We start from the raw sequence: 24,446 nt of genomic DNA, 5'->3' as shown, positions 1-24,446 counted from the left end.
TGTTGAATTAAGCGGCTGGAAGTATTTGAATCATAAATGTAAATACGAATTTCTCCTCATAACATCACTTAGCCTCTACTGAGTACTTACTGTATACCAGAGTGTTCTTGATGTGTTCCTTGAGTGATCTCCCATAATCTTCTTAGCAGTCTCAGAGCTAAGTGCCACTGTTCTGTGTTGAGGATGAAGTAGCAGAACATTTACTGAGTACTTAGCCACTCGCCAGGTACCATGGCACGTGCTTTTTAGATCTGTCCCCACAAGACCTCTGACAATAGCTGGTAGGACATGCCCTCTTTACAGGCACAAAGGCGTTATGGGTAAGCAGCTTGTCCAAGGTTGACACTTTAAGTTCTAGGAGAAAAAGCAGGGCTTGTTTTAGCGATGAAGCCGTAGGAAGTAGGAGGGTTTATCAACACACTTTCTTTTAGGTACAAAGTACAGTATGTTCACCAGCTACTCATTGAGCCCCTGTCACAGGCGCTGGCTTCTGTGCTTAGGCTGGACATGGATAGGAGAGAGCCTCACCCAGTGCTGCTCCAGGCAGGCCCCTTGGGAGGACCTGCTGGTTTCTGTCTCTGGGCAGCTCTGAAGATCAGACAGCTGCTCTAGGTGGATTGTGGTGGCAGGTGCAAAGTGCCCTAAAATACAGAGCTAGAGAAACACTGTCCCCCCACCCCCTGTCACCCTTTTTTACCTGGCCCACATGCTACATTTCACATCAGGTCGAAGGTAACAGGTTAGAGGGGCCTGGATTTGACCAACTTCTGGAAAAGGCACTATGGCCATACAGAATCGCAAAGGCAATCATTGTGTGCGCTCCCTCACTAATAGTCATGATCCTTTGACTTTTGTTCGGCTTTTGGTCTTGTGTGTTTGAACTACACTCACTGGTCCCTCCCCTACCAACAGGCAGTTTGCTGGATTTCCTGAAGAGTGACGAAGGGGGCAAGGTGCTGCTTCCCAAGCTAATTGACTTCTCTGCCCAGGTGAAGTATTAAAAATCCAGGGTGCATGTAAGTTCGCCGAGACTCCCCGCTTCCGAGTCACGATGTTCCAGGGAGAAGGCATTTGTGCTGGCTGTTTCCTAGTAGTAGTTCCCAGAAAAAGGCCTTGCAAAGTGCACTTCCTTGGAGAGAATGATGGGTGTTTCACACTGAAGGCACATGTGTGTGCGTGTGTCTGGCTCTGGCTTGGGTGTCACCTTCCCTAAAACAAGGCAGCCTCTTATGTTCACACCTGCACCAGCTAGAGAGACAGTGCGAGGGAAGGGGTCACTTGTTGCTGCTTTCTGGAGACGCAGTCCCAAGCGGTCTGAGCACAGCACATTCTAAGTGATGAGCACGCAGTAGTAAGTTACTAACCTAAGGTACAGGTGTTTTAAGTCCTTAGTATTCTTGAAAACAGAGGAACTATATTCTTTTCCTTATTCTTCTTGCTGGATACATCTTTTGGGTTCTAAGAAATATTCATTTATAATATTTCTAGTCCTAGCCTAGAAGTTGCAAGTTTGTTTCATTTGGAACCATACATTTCCTGGAGCGCATTTAAGGGCAGAGGGAAGTTACCCAGAAACCCAGCAATTTACCTGGTGTGTCAAGGAAATGTGCGTTTGAATGATGCCAGCTACTGAATATTAATAGTCTAATTGTATCTGATAGTCATTTTCAGTAATTTGCTTGTTTTGTTTCTTGATACTGGCCATGGGCAGTTCATGTTGGGAAGGCCATGTGCCATAAAGCCTGAAGTGGCCCAAGAGATTTCCAGAAGTTCCTTTTGAAAAGGGTTGCCTTTATGATCTTCATTTCTTACTCCATTTCTTCCCTCAGACCCTCCTTAAGTTGGGAAATTGATAAGGCCTTCTTGGCAAGATGAGCTCAAAGGAAAGAATTAGTACGCGGTAAAGTACTTCAAGAAAGAGAGGATCAGAACCCATGTTCTACAGTAGCGTATCGTGGGCTGAGTTGGGGATCAATGTTCGAAAACTGGCGTGTGTCGTGGCTCGTGGCTCTGACTCAATAGCCATAACCACTTAGGAAGTCCGTTTATTCACACATCAAATATTGGAATGGTAATTCCTGTTTTTAGGAGATGTTGTTGAGGGTCTAATCTGATCACAGAGTAGCATGCACACGAGCGCTTCAGAGCCTCTTGGTGGAAGCTGAGGGAATCTTAGGGATGACAGTCCCCACCTTTATCATTCTGGTAAAGGTGTGTGATGAAGTCCCCCAGCTCAGCCCCCAGCTCATCTACCCAAACCTGGCAAGCTTTCAGAGGTTCCTTATCTGAGTAAGAAATTCAAAGGTGGTCTGGAATCCCAACCTGTAATGTGGAATGAAGCAAGATTGCTATGGTAGAGTCCTGACTTTACTCAGACTCTCTACACTGGCCCCTGAGAAGATCTGTAGACTCCAAAGGTTCCAAGACCATAGTTTGAAAACCACTGTTCTATGGTAAGAGGATGATTACTTGGATGGATGCAGCTCTAGATCCTATGTAGATAGGGAGTCATAAATGGAGAAAGCAGAAATTGTCACAATTGACATTGATCAAGAAGGCCCTCGATTGGGGCGGCAAGTTAGGTATCCCACATGGATGAGACACTTGAGGAATATAGTGAAGGTTGGTTGTATCCACTGCTCAGAAAGGGAAGGGGGTTGATAGGAATATGGAAAAGTGGGCCATGTGGCCTGGAGGCCCGAGTGGTCCTAGCTCAAGTGCGGCGGAGGGTCGGATCTGTGTGTGCCCGCAATTCTATAGGGTTGTATAGGGTGTACGGTTATATGGAAATTGTGCCCATCGGGGTGTGTACCATACCTGGAGAAGGACTTTAATTTGTCACATGGGTATTTTTTATTTGATTTTGCGTGGCTTACCTCATAAAGCCTTATCTTGACATAGTCCAAGTTTTTAAGGTCCAACTTGGGGCCTCTGTATCCTTTAACTTTCTACTTTACTACTGTGCAAAAAAAGGTAACTTTGTCTAACTTACAAGTGTGTTGGGGAAAAAAGTTTCTTTCTAAAACTTTGTAGTTTGCCAGGAAGATTATCCCAGAGCCTAGCATTGACCATGACTTTCAAATTGTAGGTTCCAGGTGGCTTCAGTTGACTCCTCTGTCAGTTGTGGTGGGGCTGAGCACACACCTCTGGCAGTAATGGGAGGGGCCTGGGATAATCAATGCCGCCACCAAACCAGTGTTCCAAATCCAGCTCCTGCTGGATAAGCTCTTGTTTCCCTGCCAGGGTCTCTTTCCCAGCAGTGGCCACTGGGTAGAACTGGTGGGACATCCAAAGTGCATGGGGGGGGTGAAGTGACAGTGGGATGGTCAGCCAGTCAGCATCACCCAGGATGTCACTAAGCACGTGGTTCTTCACAAAATTCAAAAATTTTTTTTCCAACCAAATAGAATTTCCTTTTGAGTCCATCTTTGTTCACGGTGCAAATCTCACCCAGACTCTTCCCAATCCTTCCCTCAAGGTGGACTTCCTGAGACCCCATGTTGCCCCACCTTTGCTTACCATCTGCTTCGTTTGCTTGTGGCTTTTCTTGTTATGATATTGATACCACGAGAAGAGGGCCTGAACCTTGGCAAGAATGAGTAAGGCCTACAGGCCTGAAATCATGTACCTTACACATCGGCTTCCTGTTGACTATACTCGGTACGCATTTCCACTGTGATCCTGTCTGTTCCCTTTGGGATAGTACTACAACATTCCTCTGAAATTATTTCTCTGTTAACTCTATCACTTCTCCCTAATGGATGAGATGAGAATAATAAATATTAATAACGTTGGCCCAGGGAGATAGAGGAAACCTGGAGCCCGCCTACTGGAATCATCCGTCCTTTCTATACCTTCTTCCGCTTGACTCTTCGGAGTGGACTTAGGGTAAAGCAGAAGATTCATTAACGTTCACACTTGAACTCTAAACTAAAAAACAAGCAGGCTGTAGTTTGTATTTTCTTCTGTTAGTATTTTCAGTAGCACAAGAGGATATAATTCAACTTAGCTGCTTTGCACAATAAGGGGTGGAGAGTAGAAACAAACCAGCTTACTTATCTCAGCCCCAGAAGGCTGAGGGAACAGGGGTAAGGGACAGCGCTGGGACTTTTCCCACAGCCTCTCATCAGCTTCTTCTTCCCTCTCCCCACAACCTACTTCCCCAAGCTCTGCTTTCCCCTCACCAACCTCCTCTTACACCAGTCGAGACAGGAAGTGGGTGAGTGCACATGACAGCCTCTCAGTTCATGTGAGAGCTGATTTCATCACTTCCTGTCTCAGGATGAGTCCTAAAAAGCTCTTCTGAGCCCAAGTGTAATTCACTCTGTGCACCCTCTCTCTCAGCTCACTCACCTTCCTGGGCATTTAGTGGAGATGAAGAAATCCCAACTAAAGTAGTTTTACCAGTCCTTTCCCTCTGGTGTGAGATGAAGCGATATTGTGCTCTTCGTGCTAACATCGGAAAATCACCCCTTTGTGGAGGAAATCTGATACTTTGAGAGCAGAGAGACCGCCTCATTCCCTCCTAGCCTTTGCCTCCAGCAGGAGAAGAAAAATGAACTTGTTAAGGCCAGAGGTTGAAATCTGCGGGAATTCCCTTCAAGGGAAGTGGAAGTGGAATCATAGACTTGTACAACTGAGGGGACAGAAGGGGGAAATTCACAGTTGCAAGATGGATGGTCAAAGAAATCATCTTGTAATTCCTGCCAAGTGAACCAAAACGTTTTCTTGCTCTTCGGGGGCAACATCACTGAAGGCCAAGAGTTACCAGAAATGCAATGGACAATTGTGTGTGAGTAAAACTGCAGGAGAAACAGAAAAGTCCGTGTTTATTACAGTCGTGATAACAAGTACCCTTTCTTTAGCTCCTTCTAGTTGATAAAGCACTTCTCAGTCCATTATCTAATTTGAACCCGACTACTTTGAAAGCATTCACGTCTTTATTTACTGCATTTTACAAATGAGGAGGTGACCTTGGGTTTGTCTAAGCTTACAGAGCTAGTGGCTGGAATTGCTGCACTCAGTCCTGGGTCTTCTGACTTCAGATAACTTGTTCTTTCCTCTGCACTGTTTCACACTTGTATTCCAAGGTTGGAGTTGCTCCTAGGATGGTTTTGTACCTGACACCGTGCTGATAGCGCATTTTTACCCCTTGATGGGTTTTGCTTGATATCTAGCTCCTTCCCCACCCCCCAAAAATCTCTATTGCCAAACATAGATCTTTCTTTCACATAGTAATTATGCTTAACTATATTTCCTCCTACATTACATTTAACACACATTTTAAGTTGGAATTTGGTAAACTGAGGAAGGTTGGAAATCTCTGTCCGTGTAAATCTCAACCTTTTTGAGAAGGAAGGCCACTCGCCACCAGAGCTTCTTAAGTACCTGCTCACTATAATGTCTGCTGACTGAGGAAACAAGACTAGACTGGAATCTCTTGCATTAACTCTGGTTTGGGACCCACCCGTCTGTTAGTGGTAAATGAGTGTCTGGAGGGAATTTGCCGCAGAAGTTTGCAGAGCATTTGCCAATACCATCAGGTAATGTGTCTGCTCATCTTCCCTCTTCATAAAGAACCTAAAAGATAGGTTCTCATTCTGCAGCGCATGGCTACCTTCACCCCTCTCCCCACCATGAAATATAAGGAAGCAACTACTTTATTTCCCAAACCTTTATTAATCAACTCCTCATTGATAGTGTCATCCCATTTACTTTACTTAAACTGGAGGAAAAATTATGTAGAGATAATGAATCAGATCCAGGAGCAAGAGAAAGCCTCAGGTCACAGACTTGGTTCCCCCGGCATCGGGCGTGCAGATGTCCTTTCCACTCCATATTTGGTCTCCCTTTCTTTTTTTTTTTTTTAATTTTTAATTTTTAATTTTTTATAAACATATATTTTTATCCCCAGGGGTACAGGTCTGTGAATCACCATGTTTACACACTTCACAGCACTCACCAAAGCACATACCCTCCCCAATCTTATCCTGGGATTCTCCTGCGTGACACGGCATTGAGGGAACTTGCTGCTGCCTGGGGGCAGTCATTTCATAGGCCCGGCCCTCATCTCTAAAATGAGAGGCACAGGTTGGGTCTCCCACAGCCTGATGCTCTAACTCTAAAATTCCACGACTAAGAAAATCTACGGAGACCATCTGTGTGAATCATCACCCAAAGTGAAATGAATGATTTTTGGGGTGTGTTCAGATGACACTGATGTAAGATTTTGACATGGCTGTACCTAAAGGACGATGAATGTATCACAGGGATGTAGTACTCTGGGGCCTGCAAATGCTCTGTATCTGTTTTTCATTGTGAGTTTTATGTCTGAGACTTGAACTTTGACTATGAAAACTTGCAAAGGCACACCGGGGTGGCTTAGTCCCTTAAGTGTCTGCCTTCGTCTCAGGTCATGAGCCCAGTCCTGGGATGAGCCCTGAATCAGATTCCCTGCTCAGCGGGAAGTCTGTTCTCCCTCTGCCTGCTGCTCCTGTTTGTGCGCACGCGCTCTCTCGCTCTCTCGCTCTCTCTCTCTCTCTCTGTGTATCAAATAAATAAGAATCTTTGGGGGAAAAAAAAAAGAAAACTTGCAAAGTGGGCAAATGAAACCAGAGGTCCTGTGAGAATTGCAAAACTGGACCGTATGCAGTTTCCTTCTGAAAAAGTTGAAAGAATGGGAAACTGCCATTTAAAAATAGTATAAAACGAGAACTCTCTTTTTTCCCACTTTGCTAGGTGGGGGTGGGGATGTTTGGTGGGTTTACATGGAGGAACTATATGACTGGTTGTTCAAAATAGCAAGGAAGGCAGACAGCGTTACTCGTTTCAATTTTTTTTTTTAAAGATTTTATTTATTTGACAGATATCACAAGCAGGCAGAGAGGCAGAGAGAGAGAGAGAGGAGGAAGCAGGCTCCCTGCTGAGCAGAGAGCCCGATGTGGGGCTCGATCCCAGGACCCTGGGATCATGACCTGAACCGAAGGCAGAGACTTTAACCCACTGAGCCACCCAGGTGCCCCTCTTGTTTCAATTTTGATTGGAAGACTTTCTAGCAGCAGTGACAAGCATTAAGCTAATGTAAATGGTCCTTCTGGTCTGCATGCCAGATCTTCCTCTTAGCTCAAATATTTTGTCCAGGAGTGGCAATTTCTGGGCAGTGCTACTGTAAGTCACAGAATAATTTCCTCTTTAGGGACTCATTGCAGAAGCCTGCAAGGCCAGAATTAAATTGAAGTAGTTTAGAAGAGGGCAGAGTTTATTGCCAGCTGCTCACAATTTAAAAAAGGAGATGGGAGCACTTTGAAAGGAGCCGCAGAGTGTGAATTCCAGTTGATCTTTGTCGGAAGCCCTTGGCTTGCTTTCCGCATGTTCCCCTCACCCTCTTGGGACACCTCCCCCTTTTTCACCCATGAGCATCTAGAGAGAGCAGCCTGGCAGATCACTGCACAAGGAATAGGTCAGGGCTTTCTGGGATGGGTGCAGCGGAATGGAACCCATTCTGGGACAAGGTCACAGGAAGAGGTAGGCTTCCTGGAGGAGGTGACCCTAAAAGCCAGGGTTGGCCCTGCTAGCCTGGAAGGGGTTTGATGCAGGGAGGCGTCTTTGAGGGAATTTGATGCACAAGGACAGAAAGGGGGCGTGAGGGGATGCAAATGGGGTGTGTGGTAAGAATGGGAGAGGGAGCACGGAGCTGAGAGAGACTGGAAATACTGTCCTCTCTTGAGTTACATAGGAGGCACAGTTAACTATTTTCTGACTGACTCTAGAAAGATATATTTGTGCCTCCACACCCACTACACACATGTCCTCACGGCGCTTGCTGTAGCCGGGAGCTGGAGGGTGGACAGGAGCTGGAGACCATCCTTTCAGTGGGGATTTGATGACTTCCAGGGAGAATGGGTGAAGGGAGCAGAGCCCCAGGGAGACAGCAGAGTCCAGCCGGGGACAGCAGGAGCATCATCCTGGGAGACAGCCCTGTAAGGGGGGAGGGAGGGAACGTCCATTGGATTTTGCAAAGAGGAAGTCCTTGGAGAACTTAGAACTTGGTTGCACCCTGTGAGTATAGCAGTTTAGGTGGAAGCCAGGCGCCTGGCCTCATCATCCCTCTCTATTCCTGCCTCTCCTCCACAGCTCCCAGTTCTCTGCATCCTTTTCTTTGTCTCTGCAGCTTCCTCTCACAGCTTGATTGGCTCCTCACTCTCCCTCCTTCTCTCTCCATCTTCCCCGCGCCGTTGTTCCCAGCCACACTCTACAAACAGCCAATTTCTGTCATTCAATGCAGTTGGATAGTCCTTATTTTCAAATGTAAGTTCCTACTGATTTTTTTTTCTATGAAGGTAAAAAAGTGGAAATAAAATTACTTAAAGAGAGATTTTCAAATGATTGATCTTTTTTATTAAAAAAATGCTTGTGTAGGGTACTGTACCAAAAAAATACAAAACAAAACAAAAAAACTTTCTTCCCCTATCCTTGGAATGTGGACCTTAAGACTGTTAACATTGTTCATGGGGTTTCGTAAAATATAAAAATTGTTTTAAATTGTGTCATCAAAAGTCATCCTCCCTCCCCAACTTAAGAATGGTTTGGTGTCTTTAGAGTTTATTCTGCGGTCAGTTTGGCAGCTGGAATGCATTTCCCCGGTTTCATTGTGGTGGCTTCACAGCCTCTGGCCAGCAAAACCAGAGGCCCGATTCACTGTCTCCCACCCAGAAAACTGCACTTCTGATCCCCCGGTGCAGCTCAGAAGCAGGACTGAGTTTCTGCCCCAGGAACAGAGGGGCCGGGATGCCGCAGCAAGCAAGGGGCCTCTGGAGGGCAGCTGAGCCGCAGGTGCCGCTGTGTGGTCTCACCCTCGCCTCAGGAGGACACCCCTTTCTAGCAAGGAAACCCCTTGCTGTCCCCCTCCTGCAGCCCCCAGAACTCCTGCCCTCAGGCAGCCACGAGGTTGCAGTCCCCAGGGTGCAGGCCTGCAGGGGCCTCCCAGCCAGGCTTCTTCCCGCCATACCTCCCTCACTCTGGGGGCAACTCCTGAGCCTCTCTTCTTTCCACCGCCTGCCCTGATAGACAGCTGGTAAACAAACCCTCTCATTCCTTCTTCTGAAATGTATCTCCCTCCCCCACACTCACCATCAAGTCTCTTCTGAACAATGGTGGTTGCCTGTTAACTGTGTTGCTGGACTGAGGGAGTAGAAATACAGGGCTCCTGGGGGCATGTGACTTTCCGGTAAACAAGGAACAATGTTGCAGGAGCAGTGCTCCCTTTGTATTTTACCTGGCAACCTCTTCTCAAGGTCTTTCTGGCTTCTTCCTCCCAAGCCGCACAGAGGAGGCAAGGCCAGTTAGATAAACATATGTGTGCATTTTGTTTTGCGGTCAGATACACGTAACATAAGATTTTACCACTTTAACTATTTTTAAGTGTACAGTTCAGTGGCATGAAATGCTTCCACACTGTTAGGAACCTGCTCCCAGTATCCGTCCCAGAACTTCTCCATCTTCACGAACTGGAAGTCCCACCCATTGAGCCCTGACTCCCCATTGCCCTCTCCCCCCGCCCGTTTCTTCTCTGTCCCTACGCAGTAGACCGTTTGAGGGCTCTCACCAGTACGATGATTCTGCATCCCTGCTTCGCACCTTCCATGGATTCTCATCCCATTTGTAAAATGCCCTGATGGCCTATGAGCCCAGCTCCCTAGCATCTTGCCTTACTCCCACCGGGCACCCACCATGCTCTGTCCTATCTTACTGCCTCTCCTAGGCCCCCTCCCAGAAGCTACCCCTTCTGCTCCATGCCTCCCCCCACCTCCTGTTCAGGGACACCTTCCCCAGCCATCTCTCCTAAAACAATTCCATCCCAAGCCCCTGCTCACTCCATTCTTCTCCATCTTGGCCTCTTGTTCCTTTTTTTCAAACACTTAACAGCAATTTGAATGTTTTGATAAGTTCATGTTTACCTTTTGTATCCGCAGCACTTGGTGCAGCTAAGTAGTAGGTGCTCAGTAATACATGTTGAATGACTATATCGACCCAAGTAGGGACTGCCTCTAATCAGTTGAAGACAATAAACTCTTTATTCTCTGCTTTATAAGCTCTGGGTCACGATGCAGGTGTATTTCAACGTAAAATATTTTCCTGATACATTTTATTCTTCCTCTTCCTCCAAGTATGTTTACTTTCCTGCCCAAGACTTACCTTGTTGGCCTAAATAGAAGTGAGAAAAGAAAAAGGAAGTAAAATACAAATATCTGGGCCTTGATGCAAAGACAAAGAACTGCTTTGTTTCTCCTTGTCGATGGAATAGAGAAGAATGCCAGGAGGAATGAGAAAGGATCAGCAAAACATTTAACACTGAAGCCAGTAGGCAGAGGCAGATGCATTTAACTTGGGGAGGGGGAGCACCGAGTAAGGCTTTCCTCCCGAGGTGCCTTTTGGGTCCTTTGGTGGCCTTTCCCTGGGGCTGGGGAGAGCCCTGTGTCTGTGCCTACAGCAGCTGGCAGAGGTGAGTATGCTGGAATTCAGTGGCAGTGGAGCTGGCTGAATCTTCTTCCAACATCAGGGTTTCCAGCTCCTGTTAAGCATTCTATCCACATCTCCCTCCCGTATCCAGAACATAATTGTCTAGGCGAGGCTTTATGTTACAGAACCGACTGCTTGCACATTTGCTAATGAAAATCATTTTCATACCTTCTCCCTGTGGAAGATCTAGATCTTCTATCTCCCTGCCCTCACCACCCCCACCCACTGCCAGGACGCCACCTCTGAGGTCCACCCTCCCTCTTCATTGTAGCTGTCCTCGGACCCCTGGACACTTGTCACTGCCATACTTCAGCACTTTCTCGCTCTAGCCCCTGGAGACCCTGCCATTGTTTGTAGGAACCTAGGCCTTCAGACTCAGGCCTCTCTGTCTCTTGACTTTTCTCCTCCAGGACTCTGTCCTCTCTCCTCCACTGTCCCATGCAGCCCACTCCATGCCGACGACCAAAAGCTGCACCCCTCAAGTCCCAGCTGGTCCACCAGCCCCCATCTGTCTCGCTCCCCGCCCTGCCTCCCCCCCCCCCGCCACCCCGCCCGGGACTCCACCTCCAGCAATTGCTTCCCAGCACCCCTGGCCAGTCAGAGCCTCCAACTCTTCCCACATCTCCATTACCCTCGTGTTTCTCTTCTGTCCTGAGCTGACTTCTGTAGACCCACTTAGGCCTCTCCCTTTGTCATACGTGCTGTAAGTCCAACTCTTTACCTGTTTTGGCCCCATGAGTCACAGCTGTCACCAGCGCTGATGTGACATGCTGGCTTTTCACATGTGTAATTCAAGGCCAGTGATGGAGGTGCCTCCTCGGGCTTCTAGACAACTGTTTCTCACCTTCTCCTTCTCCTCCACCCCCAAGCCTTACCTCCAACCCCTTCCCTCCCTCGCTTGCTGTCTTTTTCACCAGCAGCAGAAAGCCGCCCCAGCTCCTCCTTCCTGGTGTGACAGCACTCTGCAGCAGGCACCAGGTCCTATCCCCTCCTGCCATTTCAAGACATTGTTCTAGAAATTCTGCATTAGCATTTCCACCTCATTTCGGTGCCATTCTCAGGGAATTGAAAGAAGTTCTCCCTCTCCTCCGTCTCTTTCCTCAGCTAGCTCCACTTCTGTTTTTCTCCTCCCGTTTTGTAGGATCAAAAGCCCTGGAAGGTCGTCCTCATTTCCCCCGATTCTTTTCCTCACTCTCCTCTTGAACTCAGCACCGTTCAGCCAAACAGGTCCCGGCAGGTCGTAGGTGATCCCACCAGACTGAGTTCAAGGGCGTTCCTCTGCCTCTTCTCTGGTGGCCCATTGGCAGTGGTTGGTGCAGCTGGTCCTTCCCTCCTCCCAGACATGCTCTCTTCATTTGGCTTCTGGGATGCCATTCCCCTGGCCATTTCTTCTTCATCTCCCAACATTTAAACATGGGAGGGTCCCAGAGCTCAGCCCTAGGACCTTCTTTTTCTCCACATTGACCTTCCAAGTGATCTCACTGAAAGTGTTGTGTTACTTTCCTGGAGCCTCCAAAACTAAGTCCCCCCACCGGGTGGCCTAAAACATCAGAAATTTATTCTCTCACAGTTCTGAGCACCAGAAGTTGTAAATAAAGATGTCGGTCCGACTCCACTCACTCTGAAGGTTCTAGGGGAGAACCCTTAGCTGCCTGTCCACCTCCTGGTTCCTTGCGCTCCCTGGCTTGTTGCAACAGTGCTTCAGTCTATCTCTTTCCTCACAGGCCTGGTCCTCTGCATCCGTGTCTCAAATCCCCCTCTGCCATTACCTGTAGACACCAGTCTTAGACACCAGTCATTGGCTTTAGGACCTGCTCTAAACCCAGGGTGGGACTCCATGGTGAGATCCTTAACTAATTGAATCCACAAAGACTCTGTTGCCAAGTAGAGGGCCCAGGTGGTCATGAATTCGAGGGGGGACTCTATCTGACCCAACACAGTTGGTTATACTCTGAGCTCTCTGAAGTGCTCCTCTCTAGCTTGATCTGCTCCCCAAGCTGAGTGCTTACTCAGCATCTCCACATGGATGTGTATCAGGCATGTCCAACTCAGCACAGCCTGAGCTGAGCACCTCCAGAACCTGCCCATCCAGAGCTTTCTTCCCTTCTGGTGGAGGTAACTTCATCCTTCTAGGGCCCAGACTTGAAGTCATTGTTGACCCTCTTCTCCTATGTTGCATATCCAGTCCTTCTGCAAATTGGGTGATTCTACCTTTACCACAGATTCATATTCCTAACTCCTCCACCGCTGTCACTCTGACCCAAGTCCCACGCTCTCTCTCAAAACAAATTACTGAGGCGCTGCCTGATTGGTCTTGTGCTTCAGCTCTTGCTTCCTCCAGAGCCCACGTGTTCCCTCAAAACCTAAGTCAGATCAACATCCTCCTCTTCTCAGCCTCCAGTTGCTCTTTGCCTCAATGTAAAATGGGCCGAAGACCCCACAGTGGCTATCTGCCTGCAGTGGTAGTCTTGCCATAGACTGTGTTTCAGAAGTTCCATCATTTAATAAATGTTTTATTCTTTTATTTGTGTGGAAGTCTGTGCAATTTCCTTAACAGTCCTTTACAGATAACATAAGAAGAGTCTCCAGTGCTCACTAGTACTTTTCCCCTCTCTCAAATAAATAAATAAAATCTTTTTTTTAAGTCAATTCATACTTATGATAGAATTATTGAAAAAAAAAAGAAAAGAGTATTCAGATCTTATTATTCTCTTGTAAGCATTTTTGTGTGTTCTTATGCTATATTTCAGTTTTGTTTTATTTGTTCAATGACTTCTTAAATATCATATCAATAGTGGGTTAAAAAAGAAAAGTCGAGGGATGCCTGGGTGGCTTAGTTGGTTAAGCAGGTCATGATCCCAGCATCCTGGGATCGAGTCCCAGTGGGGCTCCTTGCTCGGCAGGGAGCCTGCTTCTCCCTCTGCCTCTGCCTGCCATTCTGTCTGCCTGTGCTCGCTCTCTCTCCCTCTCTCTCTCTGATAAATAAATAAAATCTTTAAAAAGAAAAGAAAAGTCGAATTATACTATAGCTTAGAAACTAAAAACCTTATACGCCAATTCCTTGGTCCTAATTTTAACAACTCAAATGCATCTTTCCAGGTACCAGCATAGATTATGGCCATTCCTCCCCAGCCCCCATGGAAATCCACCATATGTACCATGCTGCAATTCTGTAACATATCTGAACTATTTTTTTTTTATATCAGTGTAGAACGATCCCTTCTCATTCTTTTAAAGCCATTTATTTCTGTTCCTCTCTAGATGTCCTATGATTTATTTAACTATTGCCTTATTGATGGACATTTGTGTTATTTTCTGGGGCTTTCTTGTTTTTGTTTTTACTGTAGGAAAATGTATATGGGGAAGAGCCTTCTCTGCATGTTTGTATACTTGTGCAAGTGTGCTTGGATGATAAGTTGTAGGTTGTAGATCTGCCAAAAGTGTGTATACATTTTCAGCTTTAATAGTTATCTCTGAACGTCTTTCCAAAAACATGAGGGTATCTTTAGCTTCATCCCCTTGCCCAAACTGAGTTTTGTTAGCATTTTCTGATCCAGTCTGATAAGTCAGATTTAGCAGTCTTTATTACAACTTGTGTTTATTCAACATAGATGAGGTCAGACAGCTTTTTCTATATTTATTCTTTGCAGTTCATTTTTCTGGAAACTCTTTCTTTAAACTTTTGCTCATTTTTTCAGTTAGCTCATCACCATCCATTTAAGTATTTCTAATTACACATTCGATTTGTTCTGTATGTGCTGTTTTATATGTATTGGACTGAATATTATAATTTTTCATGTTATGAAAAAGCCTTCACTAATACATCTGTATCTTTATAGTACACTACTCTACTCCTGCGATTGTATTGCAATTTCCTTAACAGTCCTTTACAGATAACATAAGAAGAGTCTCCAGTGCTCACTAGTACAAATAACAATACAAACCATTTCTATGGACAAACCTTTACTTATTTTATTTCCCCTGTCCTTCCTCTGCCCCTGGTAGCCAGATAACCAGATCAGAACATGAATGTTTGTAAGTCTCTTAATATTCCCAACTTGTTTTCACTGGGCAAAACCTGGCATGTGAGTGGAGTGAATTGTTTTTCAGTTTGAGTTTTTTGGGGGCAAATATCTGGGTTGGTTCACACTCCACCGCAGAGGCTATCCACATTCGAGCTCAGAAATGAGAGCAGAGCAATTTTTTTTCTCTCTCTTTCTTTTCCTCCCTCAGTGGGAGAAGTCGTGAACTATGTGGTTCCTTCTCTTTTCAAGCTGATGAGCAGTTTCGTGGCTTATTAGCCGCAGATCAAGGAATAGTTCACTTAGATTGTCGTAGTAACAGCAAAATTAATGCAGCAGAGGGGACAATAAGCAAAGGCTATTTCCAATCCCCGAGTGCCATTTATCCAACGGCCAGGGCAGGTTGTGATCTTTGGCAGATCATCCCTTTACCTTCTCAGGCATTTGGTAGAAGGGAGCTGGCTGGTCACGCAGAGTCCGGAAGTCAGCTTCTGCCAAGGTTGGTGGCAGCCTCTCAGCCAGAGAGAGCTGGCCGGCGGAGGACTGCCAGCTGGCGTGCTCAGGGCTGCCCTGGCGTACCGCGTTGGCAGCTTCCCGCCACTGGCCCCGTGGCTCTCCAAAATCAAGATCAGCTCTGCTGTTTGTCAGTTTGCCATTATGAGCCAAATCTGGATTTGGGTCTTTCTGAGATTAAGATTAGCAGCAGGAGTAGTCATGAGAGTAATAATCTCTCATTGAGCATTTTTCCATACTCCTTGTCATTCTCATCTGGGCTTTACCAGGTTGCTACTATTATTAGCACCATTTAACAGAATGGAAAGCTTGAGGCTTCAAGAAGAAACTCACCCCCCGTTTTATATAAACCCAACCTGAGTCAGTCTAAAGTTTCAGAACCCTCATCACATCTGTCCCACTCTCCTGTGGCATCATCGGTAACCCTCTGCTTCCTGCCAGTCCCTAGTTACGCATTCTCATCGTAGCCAGGTTTAGCTGAGGCTGGACTGAGGAACTGCCAAGGGGGAAGAAGTGACATGGGAGGAGCTGCGGCTGCTTGGCACTTTGGTCTGGTCCCACCCGGTGTACGTGCGTGCGCCCATCTGGTGTGCCACCATGAGCTGCCAAAGGCAAAAGAGCCTTTGCTGGGTGCTCATCCTGCTTTCCTACAGTGGGAGGCTTCTAGGACAGTTTTATGTGTGTGTGTTTGAGAGCAGAGGGGGGCTAAAATACACAGAACATAAAATTCACCATTTTCATCATTTTTAGGGGCCCAGTTCAATGGCAATAAGTACATTCATGTTGTTGTGCAATCATTACCATCGTCCATCTCCAGAACTCTCTTCATCTGGCAAAAATAAAACTCTATACCCACTAAACACCTTCCCATTCTCCCTCCCACTGCCCTTTGACAACCGTTCTCTTCTGTCTCTATGAATTCAATTGCTCGAAGTATGTACTATGAGTGGATCGTACAGTATTTGCCATTTTGTGACTGGCTTATTTCCTTTAATATAATGTCCTTAATTTTCATCCACACATGTGTCAAAGTTCCATTCCTTTTTAAAGCTAAATAATAATAGATCACATTTTGGTTATCCATTCTTTCATCAGTGGACACTTAGGTGGTTTCCACCTTTTGGCTTTTGTGAAAAATGTTACTATAAACAGAGGTGTACAAATATCTGTTACATATTATACAAAAACCTGCTTTTAATTTTGGTGGTGGTGGGGGGGATATACCCAGAAGTGGAATTGATGGATCACAGGGTAATTCCATGTTTGTATGGTAATTTTTTTGAAGAATACCCATTCTGTTTTCCGTATGGCTGTACCATTTTACATTCCCACCAGCATTACACAAGGGCTCCAGTTTTTCCACATACTCACCAACACTTATTTTCTGCTTTTTTGTTTGTTTTTTGCTTGTTTGTTTGTCTTTGTAATAGCCATCCTCATGGGTGTGAAGTACTCAAACAAGTTTCCATAAGAGAACATCTATGGGTATTAGTTGAAAAACGTGTTTTCCTTTTTTGCTAAAGAAGCAAAAGAAGTTTCCTTCATGGAAACTTACTGATTTGAATATGATATTCATTGATACTGTCGGTGTCCCCCTGATACATCCTTGCATACTGTTGCATGAATTAAATGTTGACCAGTCACAGGAACCTCACCAGCCCTAAGTTTGCATATAGGAAACTGCCCTCATCTTTGAGCTTTGAAGGTAGTCTGACAGACTGCAAACTTGAACTTGGCCACTCTATAAATTATCCTGTTTCTTAATTTCTCTTTTCCCTCCTTGTACTTTCCCGTGAGCATTCCACTGTTTGTACCTCTTTGTAAAGAAAGAAGCCAGTTTGGATGAATGGTTAAGAACACAGATGGTGAGACCAGCCAAACTTGGATTCAAATCCAAGTTTATCCAAGAAAAAAAAAATTGCCTTCTCCAAGACTCAGCTTCCTTATCTGTGAATATTGCCTGCCTCCTAGGCTTGTTTTAGGGATTATAAATGCCTGGCCATGTGCCTGGGCAGAGTTAGGGTGCTAGCTATAATCATCACTGTCACCACCCCCATCAAAGGGATATACTCCACTGCTTCTTAGCAGTTTCACTTGAAAGAGAAGAGTAAAGAAAAATATAATAACCAAATAAAGCTAAAACATTTCTAAGGAATTTTCACCCCAATGGGCTCTCTGTCCCATCCCTTCCTCTACCAAATTACAGATTGAAGAGCGTAGGACTCCAGTACGGAAAGTTCAATGAATATAAATAGAAAAGTGTTTCTACAAAAACTATCAAGGGCTACAAAACAAATGCTGTCGTATTTGTAGTACAGAGGAGATGTGTTCTTCCTTAGGCTTTTTTTTTTTTTTTTCCCGAAAGTTCCCTGTTGTCTTTACAGTCTATTTTACTGTGGTCATTAAATGGTCTTTAGGTCAGACTGACCCCAGGGGGCCCCCTGACACAAAGGGTCCTTCACATAGACTGTAGGTTTTACCCAATTTCTTTTCATTGGTTCCATTCCAGCTGACTAATATTATCATTATCATTATTTCACACGCTTCCTAGGACTTTGGAAAGGGATTAAGTATTTGAATTCTATTTTTCCAAAGTGTAGGAAGGTAATACATATCTAAAGAATAAAGTTATTGATGCCTACTAGAACAGGTAAAGCAATTAAACCAGATTTTTACTCTTTCCTGCCTTTTGGCACTTTTCTTGTTTAATTTCTCTCATTGCTTGTCGAGATGACAAATGTTTTCCAACCAGCCAATTCTAAGACAGGTTGTATTTTCAGTTCCAGATTCTCATTTAGGCTGGAATTTCCTGGGGCAGATTTTAGCTTTGCTTGAGAGATCACATTGAGTCCCTCAATTAGGTTCCTTTCATTCCTTTATTTCCTCCGTCGTCTGACTCAAATGTGGGCTTCTTCTCATTAAAATAATAAATAACACTAAGCAAGATAGCTTGTTATTTGCCAATTTCGCAGAAAAGTGATAGTAATTAGGATGAATCATAAGAACACCAGAGCAAGACTTCCAGAGCAAGGCAGTCCACACAAACATTTTGTTATTTGTCCAAGTCATCACTCAGATTCTCTGGGGAAAGCAACCCAGTGTGGGTGCCAAGCAACCCATCCACAGAGCACAGGCTTGGGACAGGCCACTGAAGGCTCGGAGCCCGAGCATCTGAATGGGAGAGAGCCTGCTGGAAACGGGATCGTGTGCACTGTGTGAGATGCTGGGTTGACACACTTCGGATTGGTCCTCTGAGAAAAGCAGGAAGAGATGAGTGACCTCTGTGGTCATTGCTAGCAAGGAAGGTCACTTGCGAGGAGAATTATTTGAGCTCCGCTTTGGTATGCAAAAACATAACTGAGATTTTTTTTCCCCTCTAGGGTTGTATTCCCCATAAAATAAGCCCATTGGGCACTTATCCAGAAGCTGAAGTCCTTAGGTATTTCCTGCCCCAAGCAGAACTGTACTGAGGTCCCCAATTGACCACTGGCAACTCACTTCTCAGTCAACGTATTTGACAAGGGAAGGTATGCGTCACTCAGAGAGCGGGAGCCCTGTTGCCTTCCTCAGAGCAGCCCAGGCAGGGATGTGTGAAGTGGGTCTGCTGAGCTGCCCGCCATGTTTACTCCTCGTTTTAGGAAGAGGAACGCAGACCTTCCATCTGAATGTTCATGCGGGAAAAGGAATTCATATTTGTTAGTTCAGCTCACATGCGTCTGACAACTTTGGTCTGATTTCTGACCTTGTACTCTGGGGAAAGAAATGTATTTGCAAAGTAAATAGAACTCTAGATTTTGTGTTCCATCCCCACTATGGGCATCGTCAGCATGCACACAGGCGTGATGGGTGTATGCATGTTTGTGTCGTCGAACGTGATAAGCAGAGGACACAGAGGCCTCAGTGCTTTACAGAATGTTGGCATTCTGAAAGCTGGCCGTATGCATCTACGTATTTGCGTGTGTGTAAAATAGCATCTGTAGATAGGAATATATCAGGAAATAGACACATGCTAGCAACGTTACCGTGTGGAGTGTGCCAGTAGGGGCCCTCTGAGAGGCTGAGGAGGGTCTGAAATCCACCCCTGATCCAGCTACCCCACCAGCAAAGACAGCTGGGTCACCACCCCCAGAGGACATGGCGCCCTCAACCTTGTTGTGGGCCGTGGAGAGTACATCTGCTGGGACCAGATGAGCAATTCCTTTTCTTCTAACACAGCATCCAAACAGCCTCAGAAAAACTTGCAGTGCATGGGCCTGGAAGTCTGCTCCTGGAGCCCCTGACAAGGAGACTGTCCTTAATCTTGGGGAGTAGCGTTTTTAATATGGCCCCTGTGCCTAGAACTTGCACCAGGTAGTGGATGCCTAAAAGTTCACCAGAGTCCATGTGGGGTTACTGGCTCAGGGACACTATTTTAATAATTCCTCTTGGCCCTCCCAGGATGGCAGAACACAACACAACACACACACACACACACAAGGGAGAAATGTCCTCATCGTATATTCCACTGAAGGGGCAAAAAGAGGAACTAGGAAATGTATATTCGCCATGTCTGTGAGCTGAAGGACCTGAGAAATGCAAAGCACACCTAAACGTAAATCAGCTTTAAACCCAGAATCGGAAAACATCACTAACGTTGTCTTCTTATACGAGTGTTCTCGTCTTGGGTAAATGGTGGGGGGGCACTTTTTATTTCAACTTTCCAGTAGCATCACATGCAGACTCTCTCCTACAGAGTTAGGAATGAGCACATGATCATGAGAGACTTGTTTCATTCCTTTGGTAGCCTGAGCAGGGAGTTTACAAGAGTTGAGGTCTTCTCGAGTTTGTACCTCACCAGGCCTGGCCGTGTGAGGCCGCTGTGGTCCAGGATGAAGACAATCTTTTCATATGATTCAAAACATAAAGATCAAATCATTCCCAAGTCCTCGAGGTAATGGCCCAGCCCCAGAAGCAAGATACAGAGAGAGTGATGCCACGGTCCCCTGTCCCTAAGGCATAGATTGGTAGTAGTTTCCTATCACCTCTCCCTGGGTGATAGGAAACACAGAGGCTCAGCACACACATGTTGAGCTGTTGATGGACTAGGTCTTCAGCCAGGGCATTCCCAGCACCTCTGTCATCAGGCCCCGAACCTTAGCAGGCTTGCTCCTAGCCCAGGCTCGTTACTGCCATCTGTGCTCACCCTGCTCATTCTGTGGCTTAAGCGGAGTTGTGTGAGCTTCCTTTCGCAGGCATTATGAGGTTGTAGGTAACGTGTTGAGACCAAGAGCTCCTTCCAGTTGTAAGTAGAATTTTTTTTCTTTTAGATCTTAAAAGAGACAGCGAAAAAGAACACGAGCAGGGGAGAGGGAGAAGCAGGCTCCCCACTGAGCACGGAGTCTGATGCAGGGCTTGATGCCAGAACCCAGGGATCATGACCTGAGCCAAAGGCAGATACTTAACCAACTGAACCACCCAGGCGCCCCCACCATGTAGAACTTTGAATCATAAAATAGCTTAAGTTTAAAAGCGTATGATCTAGTGTGGTACTTCTGAAACTTTAATGTGCAGGCACATCACCTAGGAATCTTGTTAAAATTCGGATTCTGAATGAACACATCTGGGTCCAAGTCCAAAATGCCACACTTCTGCCAAGCTAACACTGGATGTTAAGGCTGCTCCTGGCCTGAAGGCCATACTTCGTATCACAAGGGTCTAGAGCCGTTCTGCACCTGGGTTGTCTGTTGAAATCACCTGGGGAGGCCCCACTCCCATAGTTCAGGTTTAATTGAGTGAGAGTGAGGCCTAGGTGAGCCAAAGTTAAGAAATACTAGCATAGGGGGGCGCCTGGGTGGCTCAGAGGGTTAAGGCCTCTGCCTTTGGTTCAGGTCATGATCTCAGGGTCCTGAGATTGAGCCCCGCATTGGGCTCTCTGCTTAGCAGGGAGCCTGCTTCCCTTCCTCTCTCTCTGCCTGCCTCTCTGCCTACTTGTGATCTCTGTCTGTCAAATAAATAAATAAAATCTTTAAAAAAAAAAAAGAAAGAAAGAAATACTAGCATAGGATTGAGACTTAACTGCTAAATGCACAGAAGGGAAATTCAGCTGACTTCAAACCACTGCACTAACCTGTGGTGTGACTCTGGGAAAGAAATTTCCTTTCAGTCTCTTCAGAGTTCTGAGGAGAATGAAAGATATAATAGGTAGGTCATTAAAATCCACCAGCAAGAATAAGTGAGACGTGGATAGTTGGTGCTGTGTCCTGGAGGCTCTGTCCATGCCACCAGCACGCGTCTGTGTGGGTCATTCTGCATCCCTAGAGAAGGGCCCAGCACAGGCTCCTCACAGCTACAGCCAAATGCAGGTGCAGGCCCTGCCTGAGATGGCAGCCAGCTTTGGCTCTTTGGGGTTTCTGCCCCTGTCTATATATAGCTATGTTCCCATAGCTATATATGTGACCTAAGGGCCCAAGGACAGGAATGTGCACGCATTACACCTGCTCTGAGGGATTTACATTCCTGCAGGTAAACAGGAGGAGCGGGTGTCCAGGAAGGCTCCCTGGAAGAAGTGACATCTCCACTGAGGCCTACAGAATGAGTTGGCCTAGCCCAAGGGCCAAGACTGAATGTTCCAAGCAGAGGCAGCTGTGGAACCAGGTTACAGGATACAGGACAGGAGCTGGGCCCCGGGGAGAAGGCGGGAGAGCTGAGCAGGGGCCGGGTCACACAGGGCTGCAGAGCAGTGGTAAGGAGTTCCGACGCTGGGCCCCTGGTAGCTCAGTCAATTAAGCGTCTGCCTTTTTTTTTTTTTTTTGGCATAACAGTATTCATTATTTTTTCACCACTCCCAGTGCTCCATGCAATCTGTGCCCTCTATAATACCCACCACCTGGTACCCCGACCTCCCACCCACCCGTGAATTCAAACCCCTCAGATTGTTTTTCAGAGTCCAGTCTCTCATGGTTCACCTCCCCTTCCAACTTCCCCCAACTCCCTTCTCTCTAACTCAGGTTGTGATCCCAGGGTCCCGGGACCAAGCCCCAAGTGGGGCTCCCTGCTCTGCTTCTCCCTCTCCAGCTTCCCCTGCTTGTGCTCACTCTCTCTCTCTACAAATAATTAAGTAAAATTGTTTAAAAAAAAAAAAAAAGTTCAGACTTATCCTGAAGCTAGCTTTAAGCAGAGAGTGACCTGGTCGGACTCGCACAGAGGATTAAAGTATTCTTGCCGAGGGATGCCGTGACCCAGGGTGAGGGCAGGGACCTGACTCCAGCGTCACTGGTCGGGGTCACACAGCCTGGGTCTTCTGCACTTGACCAGCACTGTTCTAGGGCCGCACGTGCTACTTTTGCTTGGAAACGCTGTACGTTATTAAATTGTCATTCTGCAGAAACAAAAGATCTGACCTCTGTTGTTCTTCCTGATGTACGATTTTCTCGGTTCAAAACGGTGTTCCTCGGGGTTGGTCAGATGCAAGCTGTCGGGCTGAAGGGACACTGAGAGACTGCCCTCCTGTTGTGCTGATTATTACACGCCAGACTTTTGCAGCCGTGAAAATCTCATCTGCCCAATTCCTGCAGCCAGTGTGCTGGCAACGTAGTACTCTGGTAGTGCTGAAAACCCAGCGCATTTCCTGAAGAACTTTCTGAGAAGCAGTCTGGTGACAAGGTTGAGGGTTCCGATAGGTACACGTGAATACTGACAAGGTCCAAGGGGCGGTCTCTGTCCCGGAGGCAGGCATGACAGCGGTAAGCTCGCGGAACCGCAGGAAAATACAGACAGGGCTCTGATCAGTAGGGGCCGATGGTTTTCCTACGAATCCACCATTGAGGGTGGGCAGAGAGCGAAGAGAAGTCAGCCAAGAGGAGTTCAGGGAAGGCCTTGTGGGCGGAAGGTAAATGAAGGGATCGGCCAAGGGGAGGTGAGGGTCCAGGAGAAGCACAGCCAGGAAGCCGAGCTCCCTAGAAAGCAAAGCAGCAGGGCCTCACTGAAAGGGGGTGTGAACGGAGGGCACCAGTGGGGGAAATCAGGTCCTCCAAGCTGAGACTGCCGGAATTCGATGTATAATCGAATCCTCTGTAGAATCCAGATGTATACACTCATTCCTCTGTGACAGAATCCTAATTAGAGCTGCCTTGTCACTGCTCACCAGAGCCGGGGACATCGATCTTGCCTGCCTTCCTTACAGATCTTCATCTTCATGCTCCCTAAACATCGCTTTTTGATTTCCTTAAAAAACCAATTTTCTAGCATGCAATGAAGGAGGAGTTTCACCTCCCCTACTTTATGGTTCTGTTTAAATCTTGGATGCTTTCCTGCTGTCCTGCTCTGTGGTCAGAGTGAATCTGTTCCTTCTGGAACGTGGAGTGGGGAGAACTCAGAGAACCGGTTCTGTGGGCTGCTGTTGATTAACCGGCCCGCATGGATGCTGCTGACCAAGGACATCCTGTTCTTGATACCCCAATCACTTAATCATATTCGCATGTCGCCTTCTCCAGCTCTGTTTTCTCATTTGAAACCCTGGGATCATGATACCTGTGTATCTCCGTGCAAGAATATAGCAGGGTCTTAAAAAGACCCCCTCAGTTAGAAAATGTCAAGGCATGCAGCTGTGTTAAAAATCACATGGAGATGTGACCCCTATATTGGAGATTTGGGGTGGGGGCAGCTATTTTAAAAAGGACTCAAAATATTGTCATGTACCTACTGTGCTTAAAACTTGGGATGAACAATCCATGAAGGGTTTCAGGAACTCGTACATATTTTGGTTTTCCTTGATGGTCCTCTGTGATAGCCGACCCTAAACTGAAAATGAGAGCCTCTTTCTGGTTTCAGATTGCAGAGGGAATGGCATACATCGAGAGGAAGAACTACATTCACCGAGACCTCCGAGCGGCTAACGTTCTGGTCTCTGAGTCGCTCATGTGCAAAATTGCAGATTTTGGCCTTGCCCGAGTGATCGAAGATAATGAGTACACAGCAAGGGAAGGTACGGCATCCTCACCGTCTTTACCGTCTTTCCATGTTTGGTTACTTAGTTCTGTTTTTGTCTGTTAGGTTTTGTTTTTTACAAAGCAATTACAGTAGTCATCCTTAAAAAGAACTCATTTGGCAAAATGTTCACAATGGACCATAGTTGCTGTTTGTGGGTTTGTTCTCATATCTGTTCTTAGAAATTACTCTCCCGATTAACTCCACATACTGTTTGTAAAGTTTACAGATGTTGTCATTTGTATTTCACTTAAGCAAGGGAAAACAAAAAGAGGCTTGGCAAGTTCAGAATTCTTTGTTTATATTGTATGTTCAAGCTTTTTACCCAAACAAAGAAGTACACTGTTCCTAACTGTAGAGAAGACATTTGCAACAATAATTCTGTATCCTGTATTCTGGCCTTTTCATTGCAAATTAAAACTCGGAAAT

The 24,446-nt window shown here is 46.3% G+C and overlaps 1 protein-coding gene across 7 annotated transcripts in view; it reads left to right on the top strand.

Moving 5' to 3' along the window:
• LYN (LYN proto-oncogene, Src family tyrosine kinase) overlaps positions 1-24,446 on the top strand; it is a 116,368-nt gene that overhangs the window by 78,947 nt on the left and 12,975 nt on the right. For all 7 annotated transcript variants that reach the window (XM_045075772.1, XM_045075770.1, XM_045075771.1 and 4 more), the window contains exons 10-11: positions 913-989; positions 23,862-24,015. In XM_045075772.1, coding sequence (XP_044931707.1) covers positions 913-989; positions 23,862-24,015 — 231 coding nt within the window. The remainder of the gene's footprint in view (positions 1-912; positions 990-23,861; positions 24,016-24,446) is intronic.

Source organism: Mustela putorius, unplaced genomic scaffold (genome assembly GCF_011764305.1).
Source record: "Mustela putorius furo isolate JIRA1106 unplaced genomic scaffold, ASM1176430v1.1 tig00000151_pilon_pilon_pilon, whole genome shotgun sequence".
In the NCBI taxonomy this organism is placed as follows: Eukaryota; Metazoa; Chordata; class Mammalia; order Carnivora; family Mustelidae; genus Mustela; species Mustela putorius.
Note: the sequence above shows the minus strand (reverse complement) of the source record. Positions and strands in the feature narration are given on the sequence as shown.